Genomic DNA, 27,957 nt, shown 5'->3' on the forward strand with positions numbered 1-27,957 from the left:
AACTATCATTGACTTTTTAAAAGATGTTTGAAGTAATTCAAAATACTGGTGAATAATAACGCTTTTATCAAGACTAAACTATAAAATCATTCGAGTTTTTTTTAGAAAAGAGACACAGGAAATTCAGAAAAAAACTTATTTTAATGCAAGAAATAACTGTATTTGTATTAGAAACAATGAGAAAAGAAAATGTTACAATCATAAAAAAATAATAGAGACACTTTCAAATGTTTAAAGAAAAACACCACCGTTTTTCAATATTTTACTATGTTCTTTAAAACATTAACTATGCGCTGTGGAAAGATGAATTGCACACATTGAAAAAAGATAGGTATGTATTAATTCATCTAAGTTGAGGTAAGAACATAGTAAAATATAAAAAAACTGTGGTGTATTTCTTTAATGAATATGTAGGCTGAAACATGAATGGTAATGTTCAAAATGTTTATTATGCTTCAAAAATATTAACTGCCATGAATGATCCAGCCACTTCCCCTTGGATTATCTTCAAACTCCTTTAGTTCTTCATTTTTCCACACAGGGAGTAAAGGAGCTCTATTTGTTCAGGATACTCAAAACCTGGGCTGAGTAGTGAGAGTGCAAATAAGATGCTGCAGTTACATCAGGGCCATAATTCACAATAAAACTTTTTCCATTCTAAAATATCTACTTACCGACCAGGTGTTTCTAAAATCAGAGGGATATTATCCAGTCGAGGCTCATTTACAATTTCTTGGAAAGCAGTAATACCTATTTGGCCATGCCCAATGTCTTCATGGCGGTCCAGATGGCAGCCTAATTTTCCTTTTGGAGAACAATGTAGAGACAACATTAAAGGAACATTTAGTTTAAAGTTAAAGGGGACATATAATAAAAATCTGACTTTTTTCATGTTTAAGTGCTATAATTGGGTCCCCAGTGCTTCCATCAACCTAAAAATTTTTTAAAAGAACAACCCAGTAACTTAGTTTTGGTAAACCATTCTCTACAAGCATTTGAAAAATACGTAATTGAAATCTGGCTCCCCTTGTCTTGTCAATCAATATTAATAATGTTATATGTGCAGTATTCATAACGTCAAAATTTACCTTTGGAGTCATTTAGATGAATCGCTTTTAAATATTGCATTCCAACCAGACGATCAAATTCATCAAGCATATTCTTCACACCTCCAGTTGGTGAAATGTCATAGCCTACAAAAAAAAACAGTGTCAAACATTCAATATATGTGTCAGCTGTTTTATTATCTTTTACAATACTCCTTGATTCAAAATAAAAGCTTCCATTCAAGAAACAAAAATATATGACTTTGAACTAATAGTGGAAATACAATCATACCCGCTGCAAAAGCATGGCAAGTGTCCAGACACACTCCAACACGTGTCTTGTCACGCACTTGGTCTATTATGGTTCTCAGTTCACTGAACTGTCCACCAATAGTGCTGCCCTGACCACTCATGTTTTCAAGAACTATACAAATAAAGAAAGAAAGAATAATGCAGTTACAAACTAAACAGCCACACAGCTATTCTATAAAATTGCTATTCTCAAAATCATTAAACATCATTATTGTCTGGTTGACCTGTAATGATGGCAGGCGTTTGCTGGTGTGCGTGGTTAATTGCTTGGGCAATTTTCTCCATGCATTTCTCTGGGGTGGAGTCTATAGCAGCACCAGGGTGAAAGTTAAACTGGCTCAGGCCCAGTGCACTGCAGCGACTGAGCTCATCCACAAGCATGGCCTGGCTCTTACTGAACACGTCTACAGCAACAAGATAAAGTGTGACTTCTTATATATAAACATATGCATCATAGATAATACAGATACATTACATACATAAAGTTGGTTTTTAAAGCAACACTATGTAGTTTTTTTACCTTTAAATAATGTCTCTAAAATTATTTCAGTGATAGAACAACTTTTAACTGGACAAATTGTACTGTTGCTGCAACCTGAGCAGCCTCCTAGCTGCTACAAGCACACTTTGAAAGTGCCAGTGGAGGGTAGGAAACAAAGCCCCGCCCCTCCCCCTGCCTGCAGAAGAGTGTCTGATACCAGGCACTGTTGCGCTTTTCAACCACATGGGGGAGCTGTAAGTCATTTTTACATGGAAACTACATAGTGTTGCTTTAACTGGATTATTTGACTTATGTTTTAAATGTTCCAGTGCTGTAGCATCATCCTTAAATAATCAGTATTTGATGGGTGTACACAGACCTTCTTTGGGGGAGCCGCAGTTCATCAAATAAGATCCATGTGGCAGGATGTGTATCGGATCGAATCCATTTAGAGCACAGGCTTCTTGAAATTTAACTGCAGCAGCTGGATCAAGGGCGGGTCTGGTCCACGAGCGCTGGGAGCCCAAGAAGAGGGCGAATGCATGACCTCCTATGGCCACACTTGCTTCAACAGCTTTCCATATTCCTCCTTGAAGATGTACACATTCATTAATATATTATTTAGAATAACACACCTGATTTGCTGATCAGGTGATTTGCTCACCTGACATTGAAACGTGAGCTCCTATGTATTTCTTCATTCCCTTTATCCTTTTTTTCAGTGGCTTTTCTTCTTCTCTTATGCTGCCATCTGATGGTTCTGCATCAGTATGTTGAAACTCTGTTGCTTCAGTAACATCCTCCACCTTTATTTTCTTTGCTCCTTTTCTACGTGGACCCATATTTTTCTGAGGTAATAATAAATATGTGATGGTCAGACATTTTTGTGTGGTAAATCACTGTTAAAAAAACAACAACATAATCATCCCTAACCCATAAATCTTATTATAAATCATTGATGTGCATTTCATTTCAGACATTTAAAGTGTAATTGGACCTTTTCTTACACAATAATGGACAAGTATTTGTATTTGAACAATAAACTTGTATGTGTTATGAATCTTTATGATCTAACTATAATGTGCAAGTAATAATATTTTATAGCAGGTTTATACAAAGACTTTACAAGAGGGCTGCAATTGTTAACTTTAATGCATTAGTTAACATACGGTGTACGGTGTTTATTAATGCTAGTTTATGTTGATATCAGCATTTAGTAATAATTTTTTTTTAATCACTTTAACTGTTAACATTAGTTAATGCGCATGAACTGACATCAATTGTATTCTAACAATAAAATAGATTAATAAAGGCGAAAACTCCTTGTTTATTGTTAATTAATGTTAGCTAATGCATTTACTATTGATAACAAATACAACCTTATTGTAAGGTGTCACCGACTTAATCAAATTTAAATATTGACACTTGATGTTATAGGCTGAATTTGCAAGAGAATATATCGTGGCCTCGCTTGAAAATAAATATATTACAAAGAGTTACATCTTCAACAAATAGTATAACTTATGCACTTTATTATAAACAATTAATGAGTTATTGGACTTTTAATATTGAAGGTCAAAAATCTCCCTCGACTGCCCCCCTTCCGTCAGATCGGTCCAGACACACACATTCATACTGAGCAGTAAAATGGCCGACCGTCAACCAACTGACTTTGCAGCGCTTTAAACATAGATTCCGCCTCTGTAGTTTACATTATCGTATTTCATATTTAAAACCTAGCATTACGGAAGGAGTGTTTTCACATCTAGCTATTCGATCTTGATGGAGTATTGTATTTCACGTTGCCTCAAAACCCTGAATTTCGCACTTAAGCACTTTAGCTGTAGCTAGGACACTAGCTGCAGCGTATGTAATTCCTGAGGTAAGTGCTTTATTTTAAAGATCAAATGATTCAAATTGTGTTTCTCTCCCGATTACATTCTCGTGCATTTAAAAACCGCGGGGATGTTAAAGCGTTCACATGTTAAACAGAGTTTTCTCGTCGACATCTGTTAGCCACTAGCTCTGCTGCTAGTTAAATTAGCCAGCCAGCTAGTTAGCATCTGCCTGTTTGCAACTTTAGCTTTGCGCTTCGCCGCCGGTCGATGACCAAAACATTGTGGTTTGTTTTTCGACCAGTAACTTACCTTGGTTATTATGTGTACGCTATTTTTATATTAAATGTAGAAACCGTACGACTTTGTCCCGTGATCTAAGCAGGACACATAAGCTGGACCCGTAGTCTTGGGTCGTTAATAATATCCATATTTGATGAAATGCATGCCTTGTTGTGACAGTTGCTTACCCCTGTGGTTTTTGTTGTGATCCCGTGTGTAAACAATCGGCGCCTTATGGGAAAATGTAACAAATGACCTGAGATTTTGGTTAAGTATGTATCAGTATTTTCCTGCTAACAACCAACGTTAGCTTAGTATCTGATATTCATTCTAGTTTGGCAGGACCAGTAAAACGCATCAGTTATCTTAAACGTGTAAATGTTATAGCATCTGTCGTTATAACTGTCGTCGAATGTTGTGCATTATTTGTTTTTGCACGAATTGTTCAGATATTAGCTCATGTATGGAATATGGCTGATTGCACCGGAGGAAATGGGCGGGTGAACGGAGCGCCTATCCGAAAGCTCTGCCCTGTCAACTGCAGACTCACAGACAGACAGCAACGACAGTTTCGTTTCTCCGAACAGGAATATGATTTCAATACTATAATACTAGTAATACCATATAATTTCAACACATTTTTCATAATGCACAACATATGAAAATGCGTCTTAACAACATGCCATTGGCCAAGTTACATATAAAATACATTTGTTATATCACGATTCTGCTTGAGGCCGCTGTTGTGTCTCAGGTCCTTTCTGTTTGGTTATTTTGCATTTTAGGTAATAAGGCAGCAGCTCACAGTTCCAGGACTTATAGGCGATAAAATAACTTCTTATATCATTTGATTACTTTTCTAAATATCTTACGAATGTTTTCAACTGTTAATCAGTAATCATTTTACAATATTTAAACTAGGCTGGGTTAACCTTACAGTAGCACTGTATTGTATACTGATCACTTAAATTTAAGATTATAATAATACAATTTTGACTTGATAAACAAGAAATAGTTTAATAGCTATGATTTCTGTTTTTTAAATCAAATCTTTGCATTATGCATAGCTATGACAAGAAACCCTGGCAACTAACAACAATGCCTTGTGAAAAAGTTACTCAAAAATAAAGCATATATGTAACCCAAATGGAAAATAAAATGGTTAATAAAAAAATAAACATTTGTGAAACAGGACTGTAGAGCGACAGATAAAGGAGCTAAGTGTCCACACCATACTATAGAAATGCTATGCATTCAAATTTCCCTTGCTTCACCTCGCTTTCCGAGTCGTTGATACACTGTTTATTATAATTATAGCCGAAGCTTTTTACAGAAAATATTCAGATGTCCCCCTTCGTAACATTTTCATAAATGTCCACACTAAATTTAATTACACATTTTTTCCTCAGTAACTGTTAAAAATTACATAACACTGTTAGATTAGGGGTGCTCCGATAATTGCCGATACTTCGACTTTTGATCAGTAAGTCCTTATCAATCTGAAATCACTGTTAGTTTGAGTCATTTAAAACATGCATTTGAAAAAGTAACACTAGTCAAACATAATCATTATACGTATTCTTTATTATCATGAAAGTACCTGAAAAGGTTTGAAGAACAGCAATATAAATATATCCTTAAGCCATTTGTCATAGCTGCGTGTGTATGGTTCTTCGTCTGCAGCGCATATTGAGTTTCTGCACGAGAACGCCCTCTGGCTTTTGGATGTAGCGGGATTTCACCATATTTTATTGAAGCATAGCAAGCATCATCGGCGGATCGATCGGAGCATCCCTAATTTAGATATAAGAATTATCACTGTTGAACGTGCTGTTCTTAAATAAAAAAGCTTTTGCATATGCATATTGTTTTCAATATTTTGTCTCTTTTCAGAAAGGAGCATCAGGAAAGGGAACAGCAGTTCATGGAAGACAAGAAAAGGAAAAAGGAAGACAAAAGGAAACGGGAAACCTCACAGAAGGTAAAGGTTATCATTCATTGATACACTTGTGTATCGAAATGTGTATTTTCTTTGAATAATGATTATTAGGTTTACTTCACTTCCATTTTGTCTTTTGCAATGTCATCTGTAGGCTGAATGTCAATTTAAGCATTAGTCAAGTAAGAATTATTTTGTACTTCGAGTAATATCAGTATTAATGGTCAATAAAACTGTGTTTTTGTTTCAGGTTGTAGAGCAAAAAAATAAAGGTAACTTTATATTAATTATTATAACTATTATTATATTCTTATATTTATTTATATTTAGCATTTAAAATCAATATATGATTACAGATCATATCTATTATCTATCTCATATCTATATGATCTATTTATTTTTCTTTACCCGAATACTTCTGCTCTCATTTGATCCTTAATTTTCCTCTACACAGTGCCAGAATTGACCAAGCCTCCACAGTCTCCTGCCACCTCCAACTCAGTTTCCCCCAGCCCTGGCCCCGTCCCCTCATCAACCCCATCCGCTGCCACCCCGGCTGCTAGTGCCCTCCCTCAGGGTGGGAACAATGCTAAGCGGCCGGCGGTGGCCAACGGACAGCCCTCCCCCAGCACTCAGAACTCTCAGCGCTACATGCCCCGTGAAGTGCCCCCTCGATTCCGTTGCCAGCAGGACCATAAAGTGCTACTGAAGAGGGGCCAGCCACCACTGTCCTCCATGCTGCTGGGGGGAGGCAACAGCGGGGGAGATAGCCCCAATGAATCAGTGGCTTCTGCCTCAGGTAAGAATTGTCAAGTGAATAATTAGACCTCGTGCAAAAGGTCATATGTAAATATAACATTGTTAGTAATCTATGTGGATGCGATTTTGTGTGTGAAACAGCTAATTTTAAACCAAGATGACAGAGCAAAAGTAAAGTATGATAGGGATGTGACAATCAGCGTATGACAAACCCAGTGAGGGGTTTTAATTGCTTATGAATGCCCATACTGCCGTGCACATTTTCCTTTCTCTTTTGAATAGCAACATTTTTTTAATGAAGTTTATTTAACTAAGTTCGGGAGGAGCATGGTCATGTGATCCAACCAATCAGTGCAAAGAGGCCCTCTCCTCGGACAGCACGCCAAATATGCTTTATCTCATTCCCTATCGATTACATGTTAATGCGAACTCGTGAATTAGGTGCTTGCGATAAATCATTAATGAATGCACGTATAGCTATGAGCCCTTTATTTTTGAATTAGTGGCAACGCACCTTTTTGAATTAAGTCTTTGAAGTGACCCAGTGAGCGCTAGTACTTCTGACATGTTGTCCAAATGGAAGCCTGTCCGTCCCAAGCTTTAGTAGCACATTTTAAAGTGTGCATTGGAACAAATGCCACTTATCTTCATCTCAAGCGCTGCCTAAATGGTGGGTTCATTATTTTTTTGTGAAAAACACAACAACAAACAATGATGAGCTCACTAACATTAAACTAAAACTTTATTAACAAATGAATAACACGCTGCTTCCATTATCATCTTGTCAGTCAGCTAATTTGCCCTCGGATTGATAAAATAAATTTTAAACCTGCTGCTTATCTATGTTGTATGTAAGTTACTTGCTAGAACATTTATTACATTGCACACAAGAGTCAGTTATCAGGTTCTTGAAGGTTTCTGCTGTTGTATTTTTTTCAGATCCAAGCCAGGGCCCTGTGGGTCCAGCTGCTCCCTCACTGCCCCATGCGTCATCCTCCTCATCAATCGCTGCTTCTACTTCAAATTATGCAAATTCCATGTGGGGGGCCAGCTCTGGCAGCCAGCCCCTCTCTCAGGGCAGGGAAAAGGTGATAGTGGACCGGTCAGACCTAAAAGAATGGCCCAGTATTGCTGCTGGAGATGGGTTGAAATCGGGGGATACAGCAGGTACTGGAGGTGCAGATGGTAGTGGGATTCTGAACTGCAGCGCCTCATGGGGTGAGAGGCATCCTCAGCAGCAAGCTAAAGTTGTGGGAGGAGGGAATGGAGGCAGGAAAGTAGTTAATTCTGACAGCCCCTCCCCACCCACATCCTCCAGTTCACCCAGTGAATGTATGCAGTCTGGTAGTGTTTGGGCTTCATCCTCCCATGAACTTATAGGGGGAAATGCAGTAGCAGCAGGATCATTGCCCCCCATTTCCAAAGCTGCCCCTCTTGCAGGGAACTCTGATGGCTCCCTTGGTGTTAGCTGTGGGATTCCAGGTGCCAATTTTACCCCTAATGCCAATCCCTCTGCTTGGCCAGCCCTGGTACAGGATGGGGCTGGGGCAGTTGAAACAGAGGGGGGCTCCTCTTCTCTCCAAAGCTCATCCTTGTCTGCCAGCAACCCTCTTTCTGTGAATCAAACCTCTCATCAGCACCAACTTCACCAAATGCAATCCAGAGACAGAGAGCCATCCTGCGGTGAGTGGGGTGGCACAGCACTGGAACCAGGAGCAGGACCAAAAAACACAGGAGTGGCAGAGGGGGCTGAGATGGACTCTGGAAGCACAGGTGGAGGGGATGGCTCTGCTTCCTCAACCTCCTCCACCAGCTCGTCATTGTGGAGAGCTCAGTCTTTCCCTGCAAACTCCAAAACTGGTGCCTCAAGGACTGAATCTTGGGAGGATGGAGCAGGGGGAAGCTCCATATCTGCTGAAGGAGGAAATGCGTGGGGTTTCACTGGCAAGGATGAGCGAAGTGATATGACAGGAGCAAGTGCATGGGGAACAGGAAGTGGTAGTCAGACCTCCGGGGTATCTCAGGGAGCATGGGGTGGGGACCATACGTTGGTTGGGGAATGGGGGACTTCAGGTGGAGCTGGGGGTGTCAGCAATCAAGGTAGGGAAGATAGATCAAGCAGTAACAGCAGCAGCAGTGGTGGCAGTGTTGGCAACCCAACAACTTCCTCCTCCACACCTTCAACTACGACAAGAGCTTGGGACAATCAGAAAGGAGTTGGAGATGTTGGGGCAGGAGAGTCAACCGAGTGGGGAGGTCAGGGTAGCAGAGGTGGGGGAGGTACATCATCTTCTAGTGGTGGAGGAAACTCTAGAAGTGGCAATCAGCGCCATGGCCAGCACCGTTTTCATCAGCCTCCCAACCCTGAAGTGACCTTACAGAATCTGCTTAGCCGGTCTGACCTGGATCCTAAAGTGCTCTCCAACACTGGCTGGGGTCAGACACAAATCCGTCAGAATGTGGCTTGGGATTTGGAGGGACGAGGACCATCAGCACCATCAGGTGGAGCTAATTCCTCTTCTGCAATGATTGCACCTGCCCTTAGTCAACCATACTCTACTGGTTCTACTGGTCCATCTACAACTACTGATCCATCTTCCTCCACACTGCAAGGTGCACCTCTAAATGCCAACTTGAACTCAAACTCCATGCTTGGACCACCAGCTGTCTCACCTGGTGAAGGCTGGGACAACAACAGCAGCTCTTTGCACACCCGAGGCCCTCCACCCCCTGGTGTCAATATCCAAAACCTTGGCGTCTCACAATCTGGAGGTGGAGGAGGTAATTCATCTGGTGGGCAAGGCAAGCCATCTGGGGGCTGGGGAGCGTCAGAACTCCAAGGTAAAGGTTGGGACAACGAAGGACATGAGTGGCGAGATCGCAGAGCAGGGAGTGTATCAGGTGGGTGGGGAGATTTTCAAACACAGGGTACTCCAGCAAGTGGTTGGGGAGACAGTCAGGAAGAGAAAGGATCAGAGAGTTGGAAAGAAATGAGCAGGGGGGATGCAGGCAATTGGGGACAGAGAAGTAGTGACTGGGGGGATAACGAGGCCAAATCATCCAGTGGAGGTTGGGGAGATGGGAAGGGTAGTGGAGTTACTAGTGGGGACCCAGAGGGAAGTACATGGGGTAATTGGGATGAGGGAGCTCCTAGAGGGGCTTGGGGAGCTGGAGGTTCAAGGGTGAGTGGAGACATGGGTGGCAAGTCTCACCAAGGTTGGGGTGGGAAAATGCACCCTTCACAAATGCCAAACAGCCAATCAGCCTCACAGAAAGGCCCGGCACAACAGCAACAACAATCACAGCCCCAGCAGTGTCAGTCATTGGACACAGGGGCCATACAAGGGGGCTGGGGAAGACAAGGGGGTCCTTCAGCCCAGAACCAAAGTTCAGGTTGGACTTCAGGGCCCATACCGCAACTTTCCAGTGTTCCTGGAGATAGCTCAGAGCCCAGTGGTTGGGAGGAGCCTTCTCCGCAGTCCATTAGCAGAAAGATGGAAATAGATGATGGAACTTCTGCCTGGGGTGACCCCACCAGCTACAGCAGCAAAGGTGTCAACTTGTGGGATAAGAATAGCGCCCCATCTGGCCAGGCACAATCAGCCTCCCATCAGCAGGGGCCTCCATCCATTCAACAGCAGCCGCCTGGAAGAGTGCCAACAGGCCCTGTGAATAGAGACATACCTCTTACACATTCATCCAGCAAGGGGCCAGGAATAGGTAAGACTTAAATTTTTTGATAATACATTATTAAAGTAGCAGTCTGTTACCTTTGTCTCTTTATCTGCATCTCTGTATGAAACACAAAATTGCAGTTATTTAAGAAATTAGTTTTGTTACATGTAGCCTTCAGTACAACATTCAGAAAGTGCATGGTGCAAAACTTTATTTGTGGTGGTCAATTTTGATATTGTGCTGTGCTTTCACAAATAAATGTATAGGAAACACTGAACATGAACATTGTTCATCTGTAAATATGCACATAGTTTGTTGGGATGTGGATTTTTGTCAAAAAATTTTTTTTTTGAGTATTCCATAGGTCTGAAAAATTTGTATTCAGAGGCAGAGCATGGGCGGAGGGGCAGGGTGTACTCGTCTTGGTGATAATTCAAATATTTCTATTTTCACTTTTATAGAATTTAAATTAAAGAAACTGTGACAGAAAATGAACACAGACTAGATTAACAGGAATAGCTGTGTGAGAGGAAACAAAAGATTTAATACCGTAACACACAAAACGAACGCTTTATGGTGGATTCTACATTATACACTTTACAAATGTTATATTACAAAAGGGCTTTTCACACCTTTTTATTCTAAAACCAGGGTTAACAGAATCCTGGGTTATTTTCTTCATGTTTCACACTGTTCAAACTTAACCAGGGGGTAGGAGATAACCCTGGGTATTCATAATTTGATGTTTGACACTGTGCATTCCTAAACCCTGGGTCAGGAGTCTCCAACCCAACTCAAACACACCTGTCTGTAATTATCAAGCAACCCTGAACACCTTGATTAGCTACTTCAGCTGCTTTTAATTAGGGTCATAACATTCTTACCCTGCTTCGTTTCTAGGGGTGGGCAAAAAAATCGATTCTTAGATGAATCGCGATTCGGACGTGGGCCGATTCTGAATCGATTCACAAATGTCAAGAATCGATTCTTAAATGTTAGTTTACAAAATAACGTCACGTTATCAGAACCAAAAGGCGGAACTCAACTGGGGGAGCGGTGATGCACACGGACAACTTAAGAGAGCGCGCCCTGCAAGAGCGCATAGCCGAGCTTACAAGAGCAGAAGAGAAAGAACACTTTAAATGCTTGTAGGACTATACTACATATATCTCTACATTGAATTTAGGGCTGTCACCATTACTCTATTCTTTTTGAGAAGTTTTAAAAAAAATCCTTGAGTACATGTCGAGTACTCCTTAAAATAGCGGAGATGCGGTTTAGTGAAACTAACAGTATTAGAAGCATACAAATCAGCGCTACGCTGCCTCTCTCTCCCTCTCGTTTGCTCGCTCACACACACCGTGCGTGTGAATCAGGAACTGCGTGAGGCAAGAATGCGCATCCATGTGAATTTTGGAAGTTAAAGACGACTGAGCTGCAGTGGCATGGCAAAACACATTTGAGAAGAAAGGCGCAGCAACTCAAAAAGACCTGCATGTTTCACAATTACTCCAAAAGACCATAATGACAATTTTGCGCGTGGAGCAGCAGTTGTGCGATCTACCGGCATTGCCTTTGCGATCGACGTATTGTACACCCCTGCCCTAAACCATCCGCAGACTGTTTAGATATAACATGAATATACTTCTGTAAAAATATGCACATAGTTTGTTATTCAGTCGCTGGGTGCGCTGCATTATATAAATACAGTAATACTGCCAATCACTGTGTATAATGATGATGATTAGACGCTTAACGTTCGTGGAAGTTAATGCCGGTTAACATATAGAATTAATATGTCACGTTAAATTAATATTTTTACTGGTTTTAATGTCTTACAACAGAAACAACACATGTATGTATATAAGAATGACATTATTTATCCCTAGTTGCATTAAAGTACAGTATATGACAGTTCAGAGACTAGCAAAAGCGCAAACATTAACCTGGCTTTGAAAGCAAATGCGACGTAATGACGTCACAGATATGCAAATTAGTACGTCAAGAATCGATTCTGAATCGAATCGGGACCCTAAGAATCGATTCTGAATCGATTCATGAGGGTCCAAGCGATTCCCACCCCTATTCGTTTCACACTGCATGCGATTGGCACCACAATGCGGGGTTAACCCCACAAAAGCAGTGATAAACCTGCTTCTAAATTTCAAGTGTGAAACGATCCTTAACCCAGGGTTAAAAGCAGGGTTTACAACGAAGATAACTCAGGGTTAAGCGCAGTTTGAAAAGCCCTAAAGTGTATTTATCTGCACAAAATACAAGGGAAATTAAACAAAGTTATGTGCTGGCTAGAACGTTTAACTCCGCTGTGGATGCACTTGACTAAAACATGACTAGTCAAATGCCCACTTTATCATAGTTTTTGTGAACAATCATCAGTGTCACTCTGGGACTCGTTTCTGTCCCTAATAGTTTGTATGTTGGCGTAAGATGTACATTGTGTTCATCCTTGCATAGCTGCATTGGTATATGTTGATGTTGTCAGATGACTTTGCTGTGTGGTCCTGTATGGCTCAAAGGTTGAGCTTTGCGTTAGATGCCCAAAAGGTCTTGGGTTCGAACCCCAGGAACACAAATACTAATAAAAGAAATGTATACCTTGTAATGCAATTTGGATAAAAGCGTCTGCCAAATGTAGGGCTGGGCGATTAATCGAAATCGAACCGCAATCGCGATGTGCAACGTTGCGATTAGCAAATCGCGAAAGGATGCGATATGATGCGATTTGAGAAATATGCAGAGAGGCTTTGTGACAGTCTAACCAATTGAGCGAGCGCAAGTATGTTTGTGCTTTCTCCGTGAGAGGCACCTCAACCAAAACAGTGCTTCTTCTAAACTGACGAAGGGTTTCAATTTAAAGCATGCGCGCAGCCTGTGTCTCTCAATGCTTGTTAAATACTCGTGCCCGTTTCCCTATTGCAAGACTTTGCGCGTGCGTCTTCCACAACAGACAAGGTGTTTAAACTTGTCGCACACGCGCAGCCTGTGTCTCTCAATGCTTGTTAAATACTCGTGCCCGTTTCCCTATTGCAAGACTTTGCGCGTGCGTCTTCCACAACAGACAAGGTGTTTAAACTTGACGCACACGCGCAGCCTGTGTCTCTATGCTTATTAAATACTCCCGCCTGTCTCCGCAAGTCCGCATCGCAAGACTTTTCAGGCGCGTCTTCCACAACAGACAAGGTGTTTAAACTTGACGCACACGCGCAGCCTGTGTCTCTATGCTTATTAAATACTCACGCCTGTCTCCGCAAGTCCGCATCGCAAGACTTCACGCCCGCGTCTCTCAAAACGGATGATGCGTTTTACACACACACACGCCCAACAATGCTTACAAGCCTGGCTCCTTATTTAAAACAAACTAAAATACCATTTTACTGGGTTGCTAATGTCACTTGAATGAAATGACATGACATTGAACGCATTTGGATTTTATATTCATTTTAAAAATCCCAAATGTAGCTTTTTTATATTTTGATAGTTATGAAGTTGAGTATTACAGTTCTTTGTTTACAAAAACAAACAAACATGCATTCAAATCTTTTCAGTAAAACTCAGTCACCCATTTAAATATTTTAAATTGTTGTTAAAGTTGCAGCTATAATGAACCCACTTATTTAAATACTGTTACAGTGTTAGTCCAAGCTAAAGATCATTTTACATTTCATACAATAAGAAGTGTTAATTATATTCTTAATTTCTTTGTTTTTGTTTCCTTATTTTCACAAAAAAACAAAACAAAAACATAAGAATACAGTTAAATCACCAGACCCATAAGCAATATCATTAAGATCTAACGATCTAAAGAGGCAGATGCACATTGCATCTGCTACAAAATTTAATCGCAAATCGAATCGCAATCGCAATTCCTGGTAGAAAAGGCGCAATTAGATTTTTTCCCTAAATCGCACAGCCCTAGCCAAATGCATAAATGTGTATTTCTCTGGATTTTAGCAGTTAATTTAAAGTGACTGCTGGTTGATTGCTAGTTTGACAACAGACACAACTTCGTCAAATTAAAGTGTGTTAACGGGAGTGGTGCATCACACAAAACTTTTGTTAACTTAAAGCAACACCAAAGAGTTTTTTTTACCTTAAAATAACGCTTCCAAAACAGTTTCAGTCGTTCATCCACTCTAAACAGGGTGAACAGCACTTTCACATTCGCTTTGCAGCCCTCTATCGGCCAAAACCGCACTAAAGAAGTTTCCAAACGTCGGGTAGTGGTCCTGTAGTCCGAGTGAATACTACAAAAACTTGCTTTACGGCAGACCTACAATCCAATCAGAGCCAGCTATGCCTCAGTATTTATGACAGTGGGTAATGGACAATTACGCTTCTAACCTGTAGGGGGAGCAAAGAGCCAAAACTCTTTGGTGTTGCTTTAAGTATTGGCACAAAGCTGTCCCAATCGCACTTTGCTATGTAGCAGGGTGATAATAGCTGCTGTGAGACTGAAGTCTGAAAAGTAGAGCACCTTTATATTCGTATGATTTTTTCGGATGCTTCTCACATTTAGCTGAAAACCGATAATGACATTTTATGACGGAAATTTCCAGCCAGCGAAATTTTGGTCCATTTCTAATGATAACAGCTTAATTAAACAATCAGCTGTATTTTGGAGAGTGCTTGAGCCAGGAGCACAGGATCGGCACCATATGTGCGTGTTTATTGTAGCACTTCCATCCATGAAACAACACACGGTTCAAGTGCAGAACCTTATTGGTGTTATAATATGTCCATCCGTGCTAAAAACTAGGGATGGGCACAGTGGCATCGATGATCGATCACGAAAACAATGATCATGTGGGTTTATTTTTATTTTTTTTGTGGTTGTTGCGGCATTTGAATGTTTGGTTAGCATTACCAGTGCCTGTGGTAGTTAAGACTAGGTGCGCATGTTTGACGTTGTGTTGAGCTACACAGACTGGGGTATGACATCGTAACGTTACCATGCATGATTAAAAAACGAACAGATAAAGTCCGCTGCAACCCGCCGATTCGCACAATGCTGTCAGTCAGTCAGATGCAAAATATACTGTACCCTTATATCATCTCATATTTAAACATCAAATGTCAAGAGATACCAGAGAGCCATACAAGCATACATCCTGACTGAAAACAGGTGAGAGGATGACACGACACAGCTAATCGCTAAAATGATAGCAAAAGCTGCTTAACGTTATGAAGCTTGTGCTTTGGCTGGACGTGTTTCAAAGCGTGAAGTTATGGTGCACATCCACAATGGGAGTTAAACTTTCTCTCCAGTATATAACTTAGTTTAAGTCTTGCATTTTGTGCAGATATATGCATGTTGTATAATAAATTTATGTTGTGTATATAATAATTAATATTATGTAGAGTGTGTCATATAGAAAGCGCATCAGTTTGTGTTTTTTAACCCTTTAGTTTCATTTCATCACACAGCTTTTCCTGTTAGAGGTTTCTGTTAAAAACATTTAATTCATTAATAATCTAGTATGTGTTCTTTGTTCTGTCATAGTTTCTTCAAAATTAAGACTTATTTGAGTTTTTTTGTTAAAATATTTTCATTTTCACCATGACGTATACGCCCCGCCCCTTTGATTGCCCAGCCCCCAGTTAATTGAGTACTCTTTTTCGGACCTAAGGATTAATCGAAATGAAATAATGACATAAATGCACATCCCTACTAAAAACGCGTTCTGATGCTGTACTGGTAGTCCAGATTGATACTTTTTCGCAACCTTAACTCTTTCACCGCCAGCGTTTTTAAAAAAAATTGCCAGCCAGCGTTTTTCATGATTTTCACCAAAGTTTAAGGCCTTCCAGAAAATGTTCTTCTTTAAATATATAAACATACAATATACCAAATGAAAGAATAGACCCTCTGCTTTCAAACAAAAAAAAACGTTTCATCTCATACCTTTAGTGGTTCTTTTGCAATCAGCTTTTGAATATGGGTAGGTTTTTGCAAAAACACCATATTTTGAGCAAAAAGCAGAGATAATTAAATTTTTGTGACGGACTTTTCATAGAGATCCCATTCAGAGCGATCTTTAAAACAGACACGAACATGCAGCAGCTTGCCATAGGGCAATACTTCCGGGTTTAAAAAGTTGCGGAAGGGCACCACCTGGTGGATAATAGCGGTATTGCGGAAAGATGGAAAATCTCGTCATTGGCGGGGAAGCGTTTTCTCTTAATTGACGAGATATCTCGTCAATGGCGGGGAAAGAGTTAAGTGACCAAGAGAGAATATCTTGCCTCATTTTTCCGCCCCCATCACTGATATCAGTTGCCTCCCTTTGCAAATACACACGAACATGAAGACATCTCACTGGGCGACATCGGACTTTATATTTTTGATAGTTTGTAACCTGCACTGCTCACCACCACGGGTCGCACTTCATCACAGTGGTGTGATGGTTATGACAACTATCACACCCTAACAAATATGCAAATTAGGGGGTCATCCAGAGCCAAAGCGCTGCATATCCTGCTAAATCATACAGCTCAAATTATAAATCATATTATTATCAGATTACCATTGCGTTAAGGTAAAGAGCGGTTTGGCATCACCCACATTATGTGTGTTTTTATTAGGAGAGAAAACTAGGTTGACTAGTTTGTGTAGATTTTCTCACTTTGTAGAAATGTAGTTCTGTTTAGCATTTTGTTTTCAAGCAGTTTAGAAACATTTTCTCATTTGAGAGAGGTTTGCGTATGTTGTAGTCTGAGATCAGACATGAGGTGTCATCTGTCTTGCCAGTAGTTCAAAGATGTAGTATCCTTTATTTTTCCATACATTATTCATAATGTCTTTTTTACTGTGCCATTTAACTAAATGTTAGTTAGTTTTGAGTAGTGTGTCTTTAATATTAAATTGATTGAATGCCAGTACTTCAGTTTAATAGTGAGCTTGATATCTGAAATATAATTGTTCTGTATTTTATGTAGTATACCTTAAGACTGTTTTTATCTCTTAGCGCCATCTGGGTGGGGCAATAGTGGCTCTCCTTCCAGTCCATGTGTGGACAATGGTACTGCAGCTTGGGGCAAGCCCACTGAAGCGCCCACTGGTTGGGGTGAACCTGATGATGCTGGCAAAGTGTCAGGTTGGGGAGACCCCTCCTCCAATCCAGTGAAGTCTGGTAAGACCACTTCATAATTTCTTTAAACTGATTATTTGACTTCATATCTAAAGCATTTATAGCCCCCCGTTTCAAAGCCAGGACTCTCCTGTTAAAGGGAGAGATTTTTACTGGTTGAATAAAGGTCAAATAAAATAAAAAAGTAAAAATCTCAAAATGTTATATTTGACAGGTACAAAGTCTATGCAAGAAGGTTGGGGTGAAGGTGAGGGTTCAGTCAGTGCTTCACGTCACTCCAGCTGGGAGGAAGAGGATGAGAGTGGTGGTGTTTGGAACAGTGCTGGTTCCCAAGGCAGCAGCTCTTCCTACAATTCTGGAGGCTGGGCAGCCAAGAAGGGCAACAAGGTATATCAAAGTCAAGCCATCTAAATTCAAACAGTTGAACTGTCTCAACTGCTATTATTCATTAAAATCTGACAATTAAGTTACTAGTGATATGCTTGTAACATCTATAGTTCTGATATTATTTAGGGTGCCATGAAGGGTGCAGGAGACTCTTGGATGAATCCTATGACAAGACAGTTCTCAAACATGGGGATTCTGGTAATAAATTTTGCTAGTCTAACTTGTTTCATTTTTTTGATACTAATAAACAAGTATCAACAAACAAGTCTAATGATAAGTCTTTTACCAAGTAAATTTAAATGTAGTTTTACAGTTTTTAGAAAAAAATAATCCTATTTAGTTTACTTCTTTATAATTAAACTGGACTCTTGTTGTAAACATAGCCGTAGAAGCTGGCATGGCATAAAAAAAAGAAAGAGGCTATGTTTACATGACAGTGATGTAGTAGAAAACTAAATACACTGAACAAAATTATGTACGCAACACTTTTGTTTTTGCCCCCATTTTTCATGAGCTGAACTCAAAGAGGCTGTTTACACCTTGTATTAAGATGTGTTTTGGTTGATCGGATCACAAGTGGACAAAGCTAAAGACAGGTGTAAATGAGGTGTAAAACATTTTGGGCTTGTCTACTTTTAACCACATTCAGAGGTAGTCGAAAACACATTCGAACGTGTAGGAAAAGCCACAAAAGAGTGCCTACTCTCCGCCTATTTATATAATATGTAGCGAGCACAGTGTTTTACATTGTTTCTGACTTCTAGCGTAAACACACAGTGTACAGCGCTATCTTTAGGCTTTCATTTTCTATGTACACAAAATGCCTATTTCTCTCAAATATTGTTAACAAATCTGTGTCAGGTTAGCAGTTATCCATACTCGCCGCCTCCCTGCGTCTTGTTTTATCCAGAGTTCAGTTTAGCCACTAGCCAGACAATTATTAAACAGAGATGAAAAGTTAAGTTCAGGCCAGACGCTTAACAATGCGTGTGCGTCCGAAGAAAGTGTCAATATACTGAATTAATACATGCACATTGTAGCACCGTTTTCACATATTTGTGTTTACACTGAGACAACAAGGCAGTATTTTCAAAAACATACAGTTTAAAGGAACAGTAGGTAGGATTGTGGCCAAAACTGGTATTGCAATCACAAAACTTGTGGCTAAAACTGGTACTGCAATCACACAACTGGTGGCCAATACACAAAATGACAACATAAACATCAGTTGAGGGCTGCAACTCCACTTTTTAAATGACAATATCCTGGCCAGACCACTTTTGTCAGTGAGATAAGGATTTGAAATGAAAATGATTTCTTAATGTCTAGTGACATATCAAGGCAATTTTATGATTAATTGATATACATTTCTTACATACTGTTCCTTTAAAACCCGTCTTCAAACGTTTGCGTTTACAGGCCCCCTAAAATGCCATTGTAAGCAAAACAAATAGGCAAATCTGAATGAAACAATGGTGAGATTAAGGCTAGGCAGTTCAGTAGTAGGATTATGCTGTACAGTATGGGGCGGTTTCCCAGACAGGGATTAGACTAGTTCTACACTAAAATAAATGTAAGAGCTGTCCAAACTGAAAACAGCTTGCACTGACATATCTTAAAATACATCAGTGTCCTTTGTTTTGCCTCAAAATGCACACACGTACTGTTTTTAGTCATGTATGTTTGTTAAAAATAGTTATATTTCCTAATTAAACTAAGGCCTAGTCCTGGTTTAAGATAATCCCTGTCCAGGAAACCACCCCTTTATGTCGCAGAAGAAATATCCAAGCAGCTGATGTGCTGTGAAAAACATGGAGGAAGTTGAAATAGAAAGTCATTAATGGGTGTAAGACCCAATGCAAAGTGTAGTTTACATTGTTATTTGCTTGCCAAGTAACATGATATTGTTTTTGGGTAGCCAAGCAACATGATGAATTGCCAGATCGGATATGTATGTTTTATAAGGGCTGCCAATGTGACTCAAATTTATAGTTAAAAATGGCATTTTTCTGATAAATTTACTAGGGATGCACTGATAGGATTTTTTTAGGCCGATACCGATTTAAACAGACAACTTCTGGCCAATACCGATATAAAACACTTGTATACAACACTATACAGTTGGTCTATAAGCTAGTTTATTTCTGCATCAAATTATTTTTACTGAACATGGATTGGATCTAATTAACATTCAACTGACCAAAATAATAAGAGAGGCACAAATTAAGCTAAAAAAATATAATAAGACAGCATGACAACCTTCAAAGGTGGTTTTTGCTATTCAGCATTTATTTTATTAACAACATTAACTCATTTTTTTTTACATATAATGGATTTCTTTATGCAGTTAATTAATAAACAATCGGTATCGGCCTTTCTCGTGCTACTGCCGATATGCCGATGGTTTCAAATTCATCAAAAATCGGCCGATAAATATCGGCGGCCGATACATCGGTGCATCACTAAAATTTACAGGTTTTAACTGTGGTGATATCCGACACTTTTTGTTAATACCATATTTGGGTTTGGCTTTCTTCTAAGCAAAAAAGATAGTAATTGAAGTTGCTTAAATTGCTAAAATATTTAATTCACTGAATTATCCAGTGATCATTTATATAATACTTAATTACTTATATACATTTATTGAGCTATGAAATTTTCTTTCTTTAAGTTCTTGGTCATAATGCCCGTATGGTAGATCCATATACTAGACATTTTAGAGAGTAAATAACTAAGCAATTTACAGATTTTATTTGCACTTTAAATTTGTGTTTGCAATGGATATCAGTGAGCTTTATTAAAGTAGAGTGTTGGTAACAGGGAGAGGATCCCAATGGTCGTACCCTGGATCTGGCCCCTGGTCCTCCGCAGGATAAAAAGATGGAAGGAGAAAAGCGCGGCATGGGTTTGAATGAGTACAATGGAGAGATGCGTAAAGTAGGACGTGGAGGGGGAGCAGGAGGAGTCTTCCGTTCACCTGGTTCCAAAGAGGTGGGGGCTTGTGATCCTGGGCCTTACTATGACAAGGTATTTGTGACTTCCTTTAACTTGAAAAGTGATGGTATTTCTAACTGCTGCATGTTTACTGAAATCTGTGTGATAATCTACAGACGGGTGGTCAGTTGTTTGGTAGCGGAGGTGGGATGCCACAGTCCAGGCACCAACCAGGGGTGCCACCCATCAACCCATCTGTACGAGCGCAAGTGCCTCATCAGTTCCTGTCACCTCAGGTACTTATAGTCCAACAAGTTTTTCATTAAATGTCATTAACTTACTGCAAGGTTGTTTGTTTATGAATTATAGGTCAAATGTGTAACTTTTATGAGGATCTCATTACAGAATTGCAATATAATCTCCATAACTATATTATCAGTAATGTATAAAGACCTTACATAATGAACTGTATTGTTTTTATTACCTTACAATAAGCCCGTTTTACCTACATACACTGCGGGTCTCTTTACATGAAAGTCGGCGTAATGTTTCTACAGTAGCCCTAAATGGACAAACTGTCTTACAAAGTGCGTTTCTTCACCACTTTGTCTCAGATGATGACATGTTTGTCCTGTGGTGGCTACTGTAGCTTCTCTATACGTTTTGAAATTGAGGGGTGAGCTATGCACTGAGCTGTTGGTTGCAATTCACAACCTCACTGATAGGTGGCACTAAAACACACATACTGGACTTTTTAAAAAAACGTTGGGTTTTCCGTGACATAGCCATTAAGTCTGATATGGGACTAAACCTAAATGCAAACAAACATAATGTTGTGACTTAGTAAGACCAAAGACATTTATTAATAAAGTATAATGCCAGTTTTCATGTTGTGTTAAATTCATATTTACAACATTTATGCAGGTGGTTGTAGTGTAAGCCAAGTAATAGTACCAACTCAGTCTTTTTTGTTGTTCCAGGTGCCAGGCTCTGTGCTGAAGCCTCCTCCCAGTGGAGGTGTGGGAGGTGTTGGGGGAGGCATCTTTCCTCCACAGCTTTCTCCACAGCACATTGCCATGCTCAGCAGCATCTATCCCCCTCATATTCAGTTCCAGCTGGTAAGTTTAAGCATAGTACATCATCTGCACATCCACTCCATTCTGTTCTGACTTTTTTTTGACCATGTGATTTTGCGGTCTTGCAGGCTTGTCAACTGCTACTGCAACCGCAGCAACAACAACAACAGCAGCAGCATCTGCTGCAGAACCAGCGCAAGTTCCCTCCAAATATACGCCAACAACCAGACCCCCATCAGGTACCCGTTTCTCACTTCCTTTTTTACACGAGTATCTGTTTTGTTATTTCTGTAGCTTTGTTTATAGCGTCCCTCCTGTTTCCACATTGAGCTATTTATGCACCACATGAGAGGATTCTGTGTCCTGAGTCGAAACAAAATAGCAGAGCTCCTGTCATGTTGAACCTGACCTGATGTTTCATTATTCCAGCTTGCCAGAATTATGGCTGTTCTTCAGCAGCAGAGACAGCAACAACAGCAACAGCAGGTGGGAAGTGCAGTGGGCAGCTCCAAACTCTCTCCTTCTCACCTTGGTGCAGGTGGCCCAAAGATGCCCATGTCGGACCCCTTGTCACATCCTGGTTTGGCAGGCTCTGTAATAGACATGCATCAGAAAACACAGGGCACTTATTCTGGTGAGTCCATTTTTGTATTTCAGAGAATATCAATGCGTGGAAGTTCATGTAGCTTGTACTATAAATGCAAGTCATGGCACACAAGGCTGATAAAAAGTATACAGTGAATGCACTCGGAGTCACTTTAAATACAAGCATCTGTCTAAACGTTGCTTATTTAAGTATGATGTTAAGGGATTGTTTTACAGTACTTAAAATCTATTTCTGTGTTTTGAAGGGTTTGGACCTGGTGTGGGCCTATCTGGTCTTGAACTGGGTCCAATGGTTGGCGGCCCACCTGGGCCTAAAGACAGTGGAGCCCAACAGTCTCGTTTTAAATGGATGATGGAAGGTCACTCACCAGCCCCCTCCCCACCAGATAGCACTCTCCATAAAAATGGTGCAAAGCCTTTTTTTTTGACACATAGGAGTAGGGGTGGTTGATATGACCAAAATCTTATCAGGATAGGATTAATTTTATATCATGATAACAAATATGTATCACGCTCCTCTTACACAGAAACAGCGTGCATATAGATCTGTTGTTTGTGTTTCAATGGCTTAAAATCACTTGTTTTAAAACTGCACTGCTTAAATACGTTTACAAACGTTAAGTTTTTGTGACCACGCGCACAGGAAAATGACGTGGGCGCGTAGCCACGATAGAGACGATAGTCCAATATCTGTACCTGGTGACAAATTTCTACAGGTTTATCTTATCTACCGATTTATCGCCCACCCCTACCTACGAGGTTGAGTTGCTTATTCAAAGAGTAAAGCTTGACAGTTTTTGTAAATTATCTGTTCTGTGTTTGTTTGGCACGTAGGTCCTATTGCTGCTCCTCTCAAAATGGGAGGTGGTTCTCCATATTCCCAGTATGAGATGCTGGGAGGTGATGGTTTGGGTGTGCCTCCACAAGGGCCATCGGATCACTGGCATAGAAGTCCTGGAAACAAAATGGGCACAAAGACTGGCACATCCAGCTGGCCTCCAGGTATACAGAAAGTGACTCGCAAATAAACATTCAGATTTTTTATAAACATTTCTCTATTGTTAACTATAAAATATAGACTATTATATGATGAATACACAGGTTTTATTTTCATATTTATGTATTGTAAACATGCCCATGATGCATTTAATTGTGAACTTGAATTTCAGAATTTCAACCAGGAGTGCCTTGGAAAGGTATTCCGAGTGTAGACCCAGAATCTGACCCCTATATGACTCCTGGAAGTATGCTGAGCTCATCGATGTCAAGCCTTAATGACACAGAGCACCAATTGCTAAGAGATAACACAGGTACATACTTTCCCTACTTACTCCTACATTCATGAGGAATACAGTCCGGAGTGACTTAACTTGATAACAAATGATGGTAGCAGTGATTTCTTGTTTCAGTTCCCAGCACAAACACAGATCTCTAAGCTTTGAATTTCTGATGTAATTTACATGCTTATGTAAATACTAACAAACAAGTCTTGTGTTTTGCATTTTTGGAACAGAATCAAATCCCACCCTCAACACCTTGCTGCCTTCACCTGGTGCCTGGCCCTACAGTGCCTCAGAGAGCCCCCACAACAATGCACACAACACAGGTACACAAGCACTCTTTATGCTTTGTAATGTTAACAGATTTTTCTACTTGGTTAAAATAAGACGTCATAAGCCTCAGGACAGAATTTGGTCGGTTTGTTTGGAGAAACTGAGCTTTGTTTATGTTCCACAGCTAAGTACACAGACTACAAGCCCAGCTGGCCACCTGAGCCCATAGGACACAACAAGCCTTGGAAGACCAATCGGAACAGCTCTCATCTGCCACGCCCACCTCCTGGACTGACCCATCAGAAACAGCCCTCGGCGTCTCCCTGGACAGGAGGAGCCCCACGATTGGGCAGAGGATGGGGAGGATCAGGAGGCGGCCAGGAAACCAGATTTGGCCCTGGTAATAGAAAAATAATGATGTATATTGTGGTTATATTAGTTGGATTCAGTAAAAATAAAATTTTACCTATTTTTTCATAGGAAGGGTCACATTTTAAACCTTTTAGACAAACAATTTTGCTGTTTGGTCAGATGACTAACTGTAGACAGATGACTGGACAGTTTGTCCTAGATGTTTCAGTATATTAACTAATGCAAAAAAATTAAGTTATTGTATATACATTTCGTATAGGATCAGAGCATGATGCTTTTTCTCTTAATTTGTGTTTTAGGTTCTGCGTGGAGTGATGGAGGAGCCTCTAGAGGAAGCTGCTGGCTATTGTTAAGCAATCTTACCCCTCAGGTACTATATGCATTGTATGAGTCGCTTGATAATAGCAATAATTATTTAAAAAACATATATTAATGGTAGTTTTGTTAATTCACATTCTAGATCGATGGCTCCACCTTACGGACAATATGTATGCAGCACGGACCGTTGTTGACCTTTCACCTCGGTCTAACCCAAGGTAGTGCTCTGATTCGCTACAGTACTCGCCAAGAAGCAGCCAAAGCCCAGAGCGCACTTCATATGTAAGTGTCTATAAATTCTTATCTTTATATTTCTGTAGCAAAAGGATTGCATATAAAGGTCATAGGTCGCTTCCTAAGTGCCATCCTTTTTCCCCAGGTGTGTTTTAGGTAACACCACAATCCTGGCCGAGTTTGTGAGCGAGGAGGAGGTTGCTCGTTATTTTGCACATTCCCAGGCTGGAGCTGGTGGAAGCAACAGCGGAGCAAGCGGAACCGGTGCCGCTGTCTCCGGGCCAGCGGGTGTTGCGGGGTCATCGGGGGCGGGTGCAGTGGGTACCATCAGCACTGGGAATGCGGAAAGAGAACGGGCTGGAAGTTCGACAGCAGGAGGAAGTAACAACAACAGTGGGACTGGGCCCTCGGGCTCCACCTGGCAGAGTTTGGACGGTACAGGCAGCTCCCCAGACCCAGCCTCTGCCCAGGGAGCAGGCTTAAGCATTTTCGCTCAGTGGAGCAGCAATGGTGTTGGCGGTAGTGTGGGCAGCAACGCGGGGAGTGTTGATCCTGGCAGAGCGGGGTTGTGGGGCGGCATGACCGCAGGGTATACGGGCAGCAGTTTATGGGGGTCTCCGGCTATGGAAGATCGGCACCAATTGAGCAGCCCTGCAGCACTGTTACCTGGAGACCTGCTAGGGGGAGGGGCAGACTCTATCTGACTACACTTACAGACAAATAAACATACAGCAAGGCACACCTACATAACAGATATATAAATGTAACCGTTATACTCCTATATTATCACAAACACATGCAGGAATATAGGAACATTTGTCACAATACAGGCCTGCATACTCCAGTAACTGGATGGGAATTGAATGCATAAATATTAAAGTATTCCGTATACGTTTGTACCACCCGTGTAGACGAGATTCAACGATAAGCACTCAAACACTTAATAATCTCGTAAGTGCTACATGACGAAACCTAGCAAGATGCATTAATTATATAAACGAAACCGGTTACAAATGTACACGCATTGTATAACACCGTTTCTATTCCAGACTCTGCTCCCCATAATCCAAGCTCCATGACAAAGCCCATCCCTGGGAACATGGAGGAGCAGCGTTTGGAATACAGAGTTTTATGCGAGGAAGGCAGTACAGAGTTAGCAACCAATAAACACACCCACACATCCCATTTCTTACCCTAAAATGAAGATTTCTACAGCAAGACTTGAACAGGACGTGCAGACAGTTGGATTTTAATACTGACTCAACTGGATGAATCCTAAACCTTGAGGTCATAGAGATCACACTCGCATACTGAGACGCTCTCACTCAGGCGTGCACTGTAAAGGAGAAACCAGAAAAAAAGGACAAATATATGCATCGTACAATGTTGGTTGAAGACTCGGAGTAGAAGATGACGTTGTTACAGCTCCATTTTCATGCAGACTTAAAATTACTCAAAACACTGTTCTGATGTCTGACAAACTGTATCTCGTTGTCTTTTGTTTTAAATGATGGTGAAATCCAGATGTTTTTTTTTTTTTCCAAACGCTGACCTCGTTTTTTTCTTAATCGAGTATGTTGTCATAATGACGATCACTTGGATGTTACTTAGCTGTACAAGGTGCCCTTTCTGCCTGTGCGTGCATGAGTGGAGTCCCCAGTAGAGGTGGTGATGTTCAGTGTTCGCGAGGCATTGATGAATGTGTGGCAGTTAGAGATTAACAAACATGGTGAATTTACAAAGATCAGTGCTGGATGAGGAAGGCGAGCAAATGTATGAGTGACAGCTTATTTCAGGTGTTTGATGTGTCTATGTGTGCATGATGCGTATGCAAGCGTGGCTGCGTGTGTGTGTGTGTGTGTGTGTGAAGACAGCAAGTTCAAAAACATTGGCACTAATGAATATTTCTTAAGTTGTGGTTTTAGCAGCCTTTTTTGTTTTATATATTGTCTGAATTGCAATAATAATAATAAAGAAAAAAAGATTTTTTTAGAAGATGCAACCAACTGAAGGCATTCATACTGAAACACGGAACATGCCAAACCTTATTGTACCAAGCTGAGCTGGATGGGTGTTTTAGCGACACTTAAAAAGTTACCAATTGTTTATTTTTGTTGTTGTGTACCATTATAAATTAAGGCGGGCTTTATCACTCGTGTTCAGGTTTTTTGTTTCTGATTTTACAAAAGAAATTAATTTAAAAAAGAACAAGACAATTAATAAAGGTTGAATTTAATTTTGTTGTCAGTTGTGTGCATTTTCATTTATTCGTTATTAAATTGAAAAGAGTACGGTCATAAATCTAAAGGGATTTTATTTTCACAGTTGGAATATACTATTGGATTGTTGTTATTTATAACCTTATTTTCACAGATCAATGACTTGACATGCTGATAAGGGCCTAATAGTTTGAAGTATCATATCAATGTAGCTGTCATCCACTGCCAATGTTGAGCTTAGTTGAGAAAATAGGCCTTAATGAATGTTCTGCTCATTCTTATACATTTCTTTTGCAATGTTTTTCTAAAACAAAGAACCACAGGCATTGTATTTTATTTAGTACTGACCTGATAAACCTATTTGGCAGATTTACATGCACTTTTGTTTACATTATAAAATAAGTGCAGTATTTAATATCCAAAGAGACCAGGTAATATGAACAGGGAAATGTAAACAGCAGGATCTATTGTATCATTTCGAAAATTTGCCTAGTATATTTGACAGTGGTTATGCACACTTCAGAGCTCAAATGTAAGAGCAGCTGAATGGGGAAAAGCTTGATCGTAATGGACTTGTTTGGGAGTCCTAAACATGAGTTATTTGTCTTTTGAATAAATGTTGTTTTCATCTATTATGAGATATTCTGTGCATTATTACACTGTAAAAATAGCTTTTTGTGTAAAAAGATAGGGAAACATGGAAACAAGTTTAAAACAAAAAATTTCAATGAAGCACTGCAATGTTTTGTATGTTTTACAATTCTTAACTGTATATTTCAGTACATGATTTATATGATAAATAACTGTTAATAAAAATCTG

The 27,957-nt window shown here is 40.2% G+C and overlaps 2 protein-coding genes across 4 annotated transcripts; one reads left to right on the plus strand and one right to left on the minus strand.

Moving 5' to 3' along the window:
- Positions 1-280: 280 nt before the first annotated feature.
- On the minus strand, positions 281-5,253 carry LOC135720387 (probable endonuclease 4). 3 transcript variants are annotated; one of them, XM_065242482.2, is made up of 8 exons: positions 4,213-5,253; positions 2,504-2,687; positions 2,219-2,428; positions 1,583-1,762; positions 1,339-1,470; positions 1,089-1,193; positions 675-804; positions 281-584 (listed from the first exon to the last, which is right to left on the minus strand). In XM_065242482.2, the coding sequence occupies exons 2-8, from the start codon at positions 2,679-2,681 to the stop codon at positions 518-520; spliced, it is 1,002 nt and encodes a 333-aa protein (XP_065098554.1). In that variant the 5' UTR covers positions 2,682-2,687; positions 4,213-5,253; the 3' UTR covers positions 281-517. The 3 variants fall into 3 exon arrangements, with proteins under 3 accessions (XP_065098554.1, XP_065098555.1, XP_065098553.1); XM_065242483.2 differs by lacking the exon at positions 4,213-5,253 and adding an exon at positions 3,987-4,111; XM_065242481.2 differs by having other exon boundaries at positions 282-584; positions 4,145-5,252.
- On the plus strand, positions 3,469-27,154 carry tnrc6ba (trinucleotide repeat containing adaptor 6Ba). The gene is made up of 21 exons (XM_065242472.1): positions 3,469-3,721; positions 5,850-5,937; positions 6,146-6,167; positions 6,350-6,694; positions 7,594-10,374; positions 17,316-17,480; positions 17,653-17,825; positions 17,952-18,023; positions 20,646-20,852; positions 20,936-21,055; positions 21,740-21,877; positions 21,964-22,074; positions 22,265-22,469; positions 22,687-22,848; positions 23,276-23,443; positions 23,611-23,751; positions 23,955-24,047; positions 24,179-24,394; positions 24,666-24,736; positions 24,827-24,966; positions 25,064-27,154. The coding sequence occupies exons 2-21, from the start codon at positions 5,881-5,883 to the stop codon at positions 25,620-25,622; spliced, it is 5,946 nt and encodes a 1,981-aa protein (XP_065098544.1). The 5' UTR covers positions 3,469-3,721; positions 5,850-5,880; the 3' UTR covers positions 25,623-27,154.
- The last annotated feature ends 803 nt before the right edge of the window (positions 27,155-27,957 follow it).

This window comes from Paramisgurnus dabryanus, chromosome 1 (genome assembly GCF_030506205.2).
Source record: "Paramisgurnus dabryanus chromosome 1, PD_genome_1.1, whole genome shotgun sequence".
In the NCBI taxonomy this organism is placed as follows: Eukaryota; Metazoa; Chordata; class Actinopteri; order Cypriniformes; family Cobitidae; genus Paramisgurnus; species Paramisgurnus dabryanus.

What these genes read in the sequence shown, in the direction of transcription:
- LOC135720387 (XM_065242482.2), bottom strand. Translation starts at nt 2,681, where the DNA reads ATGGGTCCACGTAGAAAAGGAGCAAAGAAAATAAAGGTGGAGGATGTT. An exon ending in CTGCGGCTCCCCCAAAGAAG is followed by an intron (nt 1,763 to 2,218) that starts GTCTGTGTACAC and finishes TTGTTGCTGTAG; the next exon opens with ACGTGTTCAGTAAGAGCCAG. An exon ending in AACGCCTGCCATCATTACAG is followed by an intron (nt 1,471 to 1,582) that starts GTCAACCAGACA and finishes TTATTTGTATAG; the next exon opens with TTCTTGAAAACATGAGTGGT.
- tnrc6ba (XM_065242472.1), top strand. Translation starts at nt 5,881, where the DNA reads ATGGAAGACAAGAAAAGGAAAAAGGAAGACAAAAGGAAACGGGAAACC. An exon ending in CAGCAAGGGGCCAGGAATAG is followed by an intron (nt 10,375 to 17,315) that starts GTAAGACTTAAA and finishes TTTATCTCTTAG; the next exon opens with CGCCATCTGGGTGGGGCAAT. An exon ending in GCCCAGAGCGCACTTCATAT is followed by an intron (nt 24,967 to 25,063) that starts GTAAGTGTCTAT and finishes CTTTTTCCCCAG; the next exon opens with GTGTGTTTTAGGTAACACCA.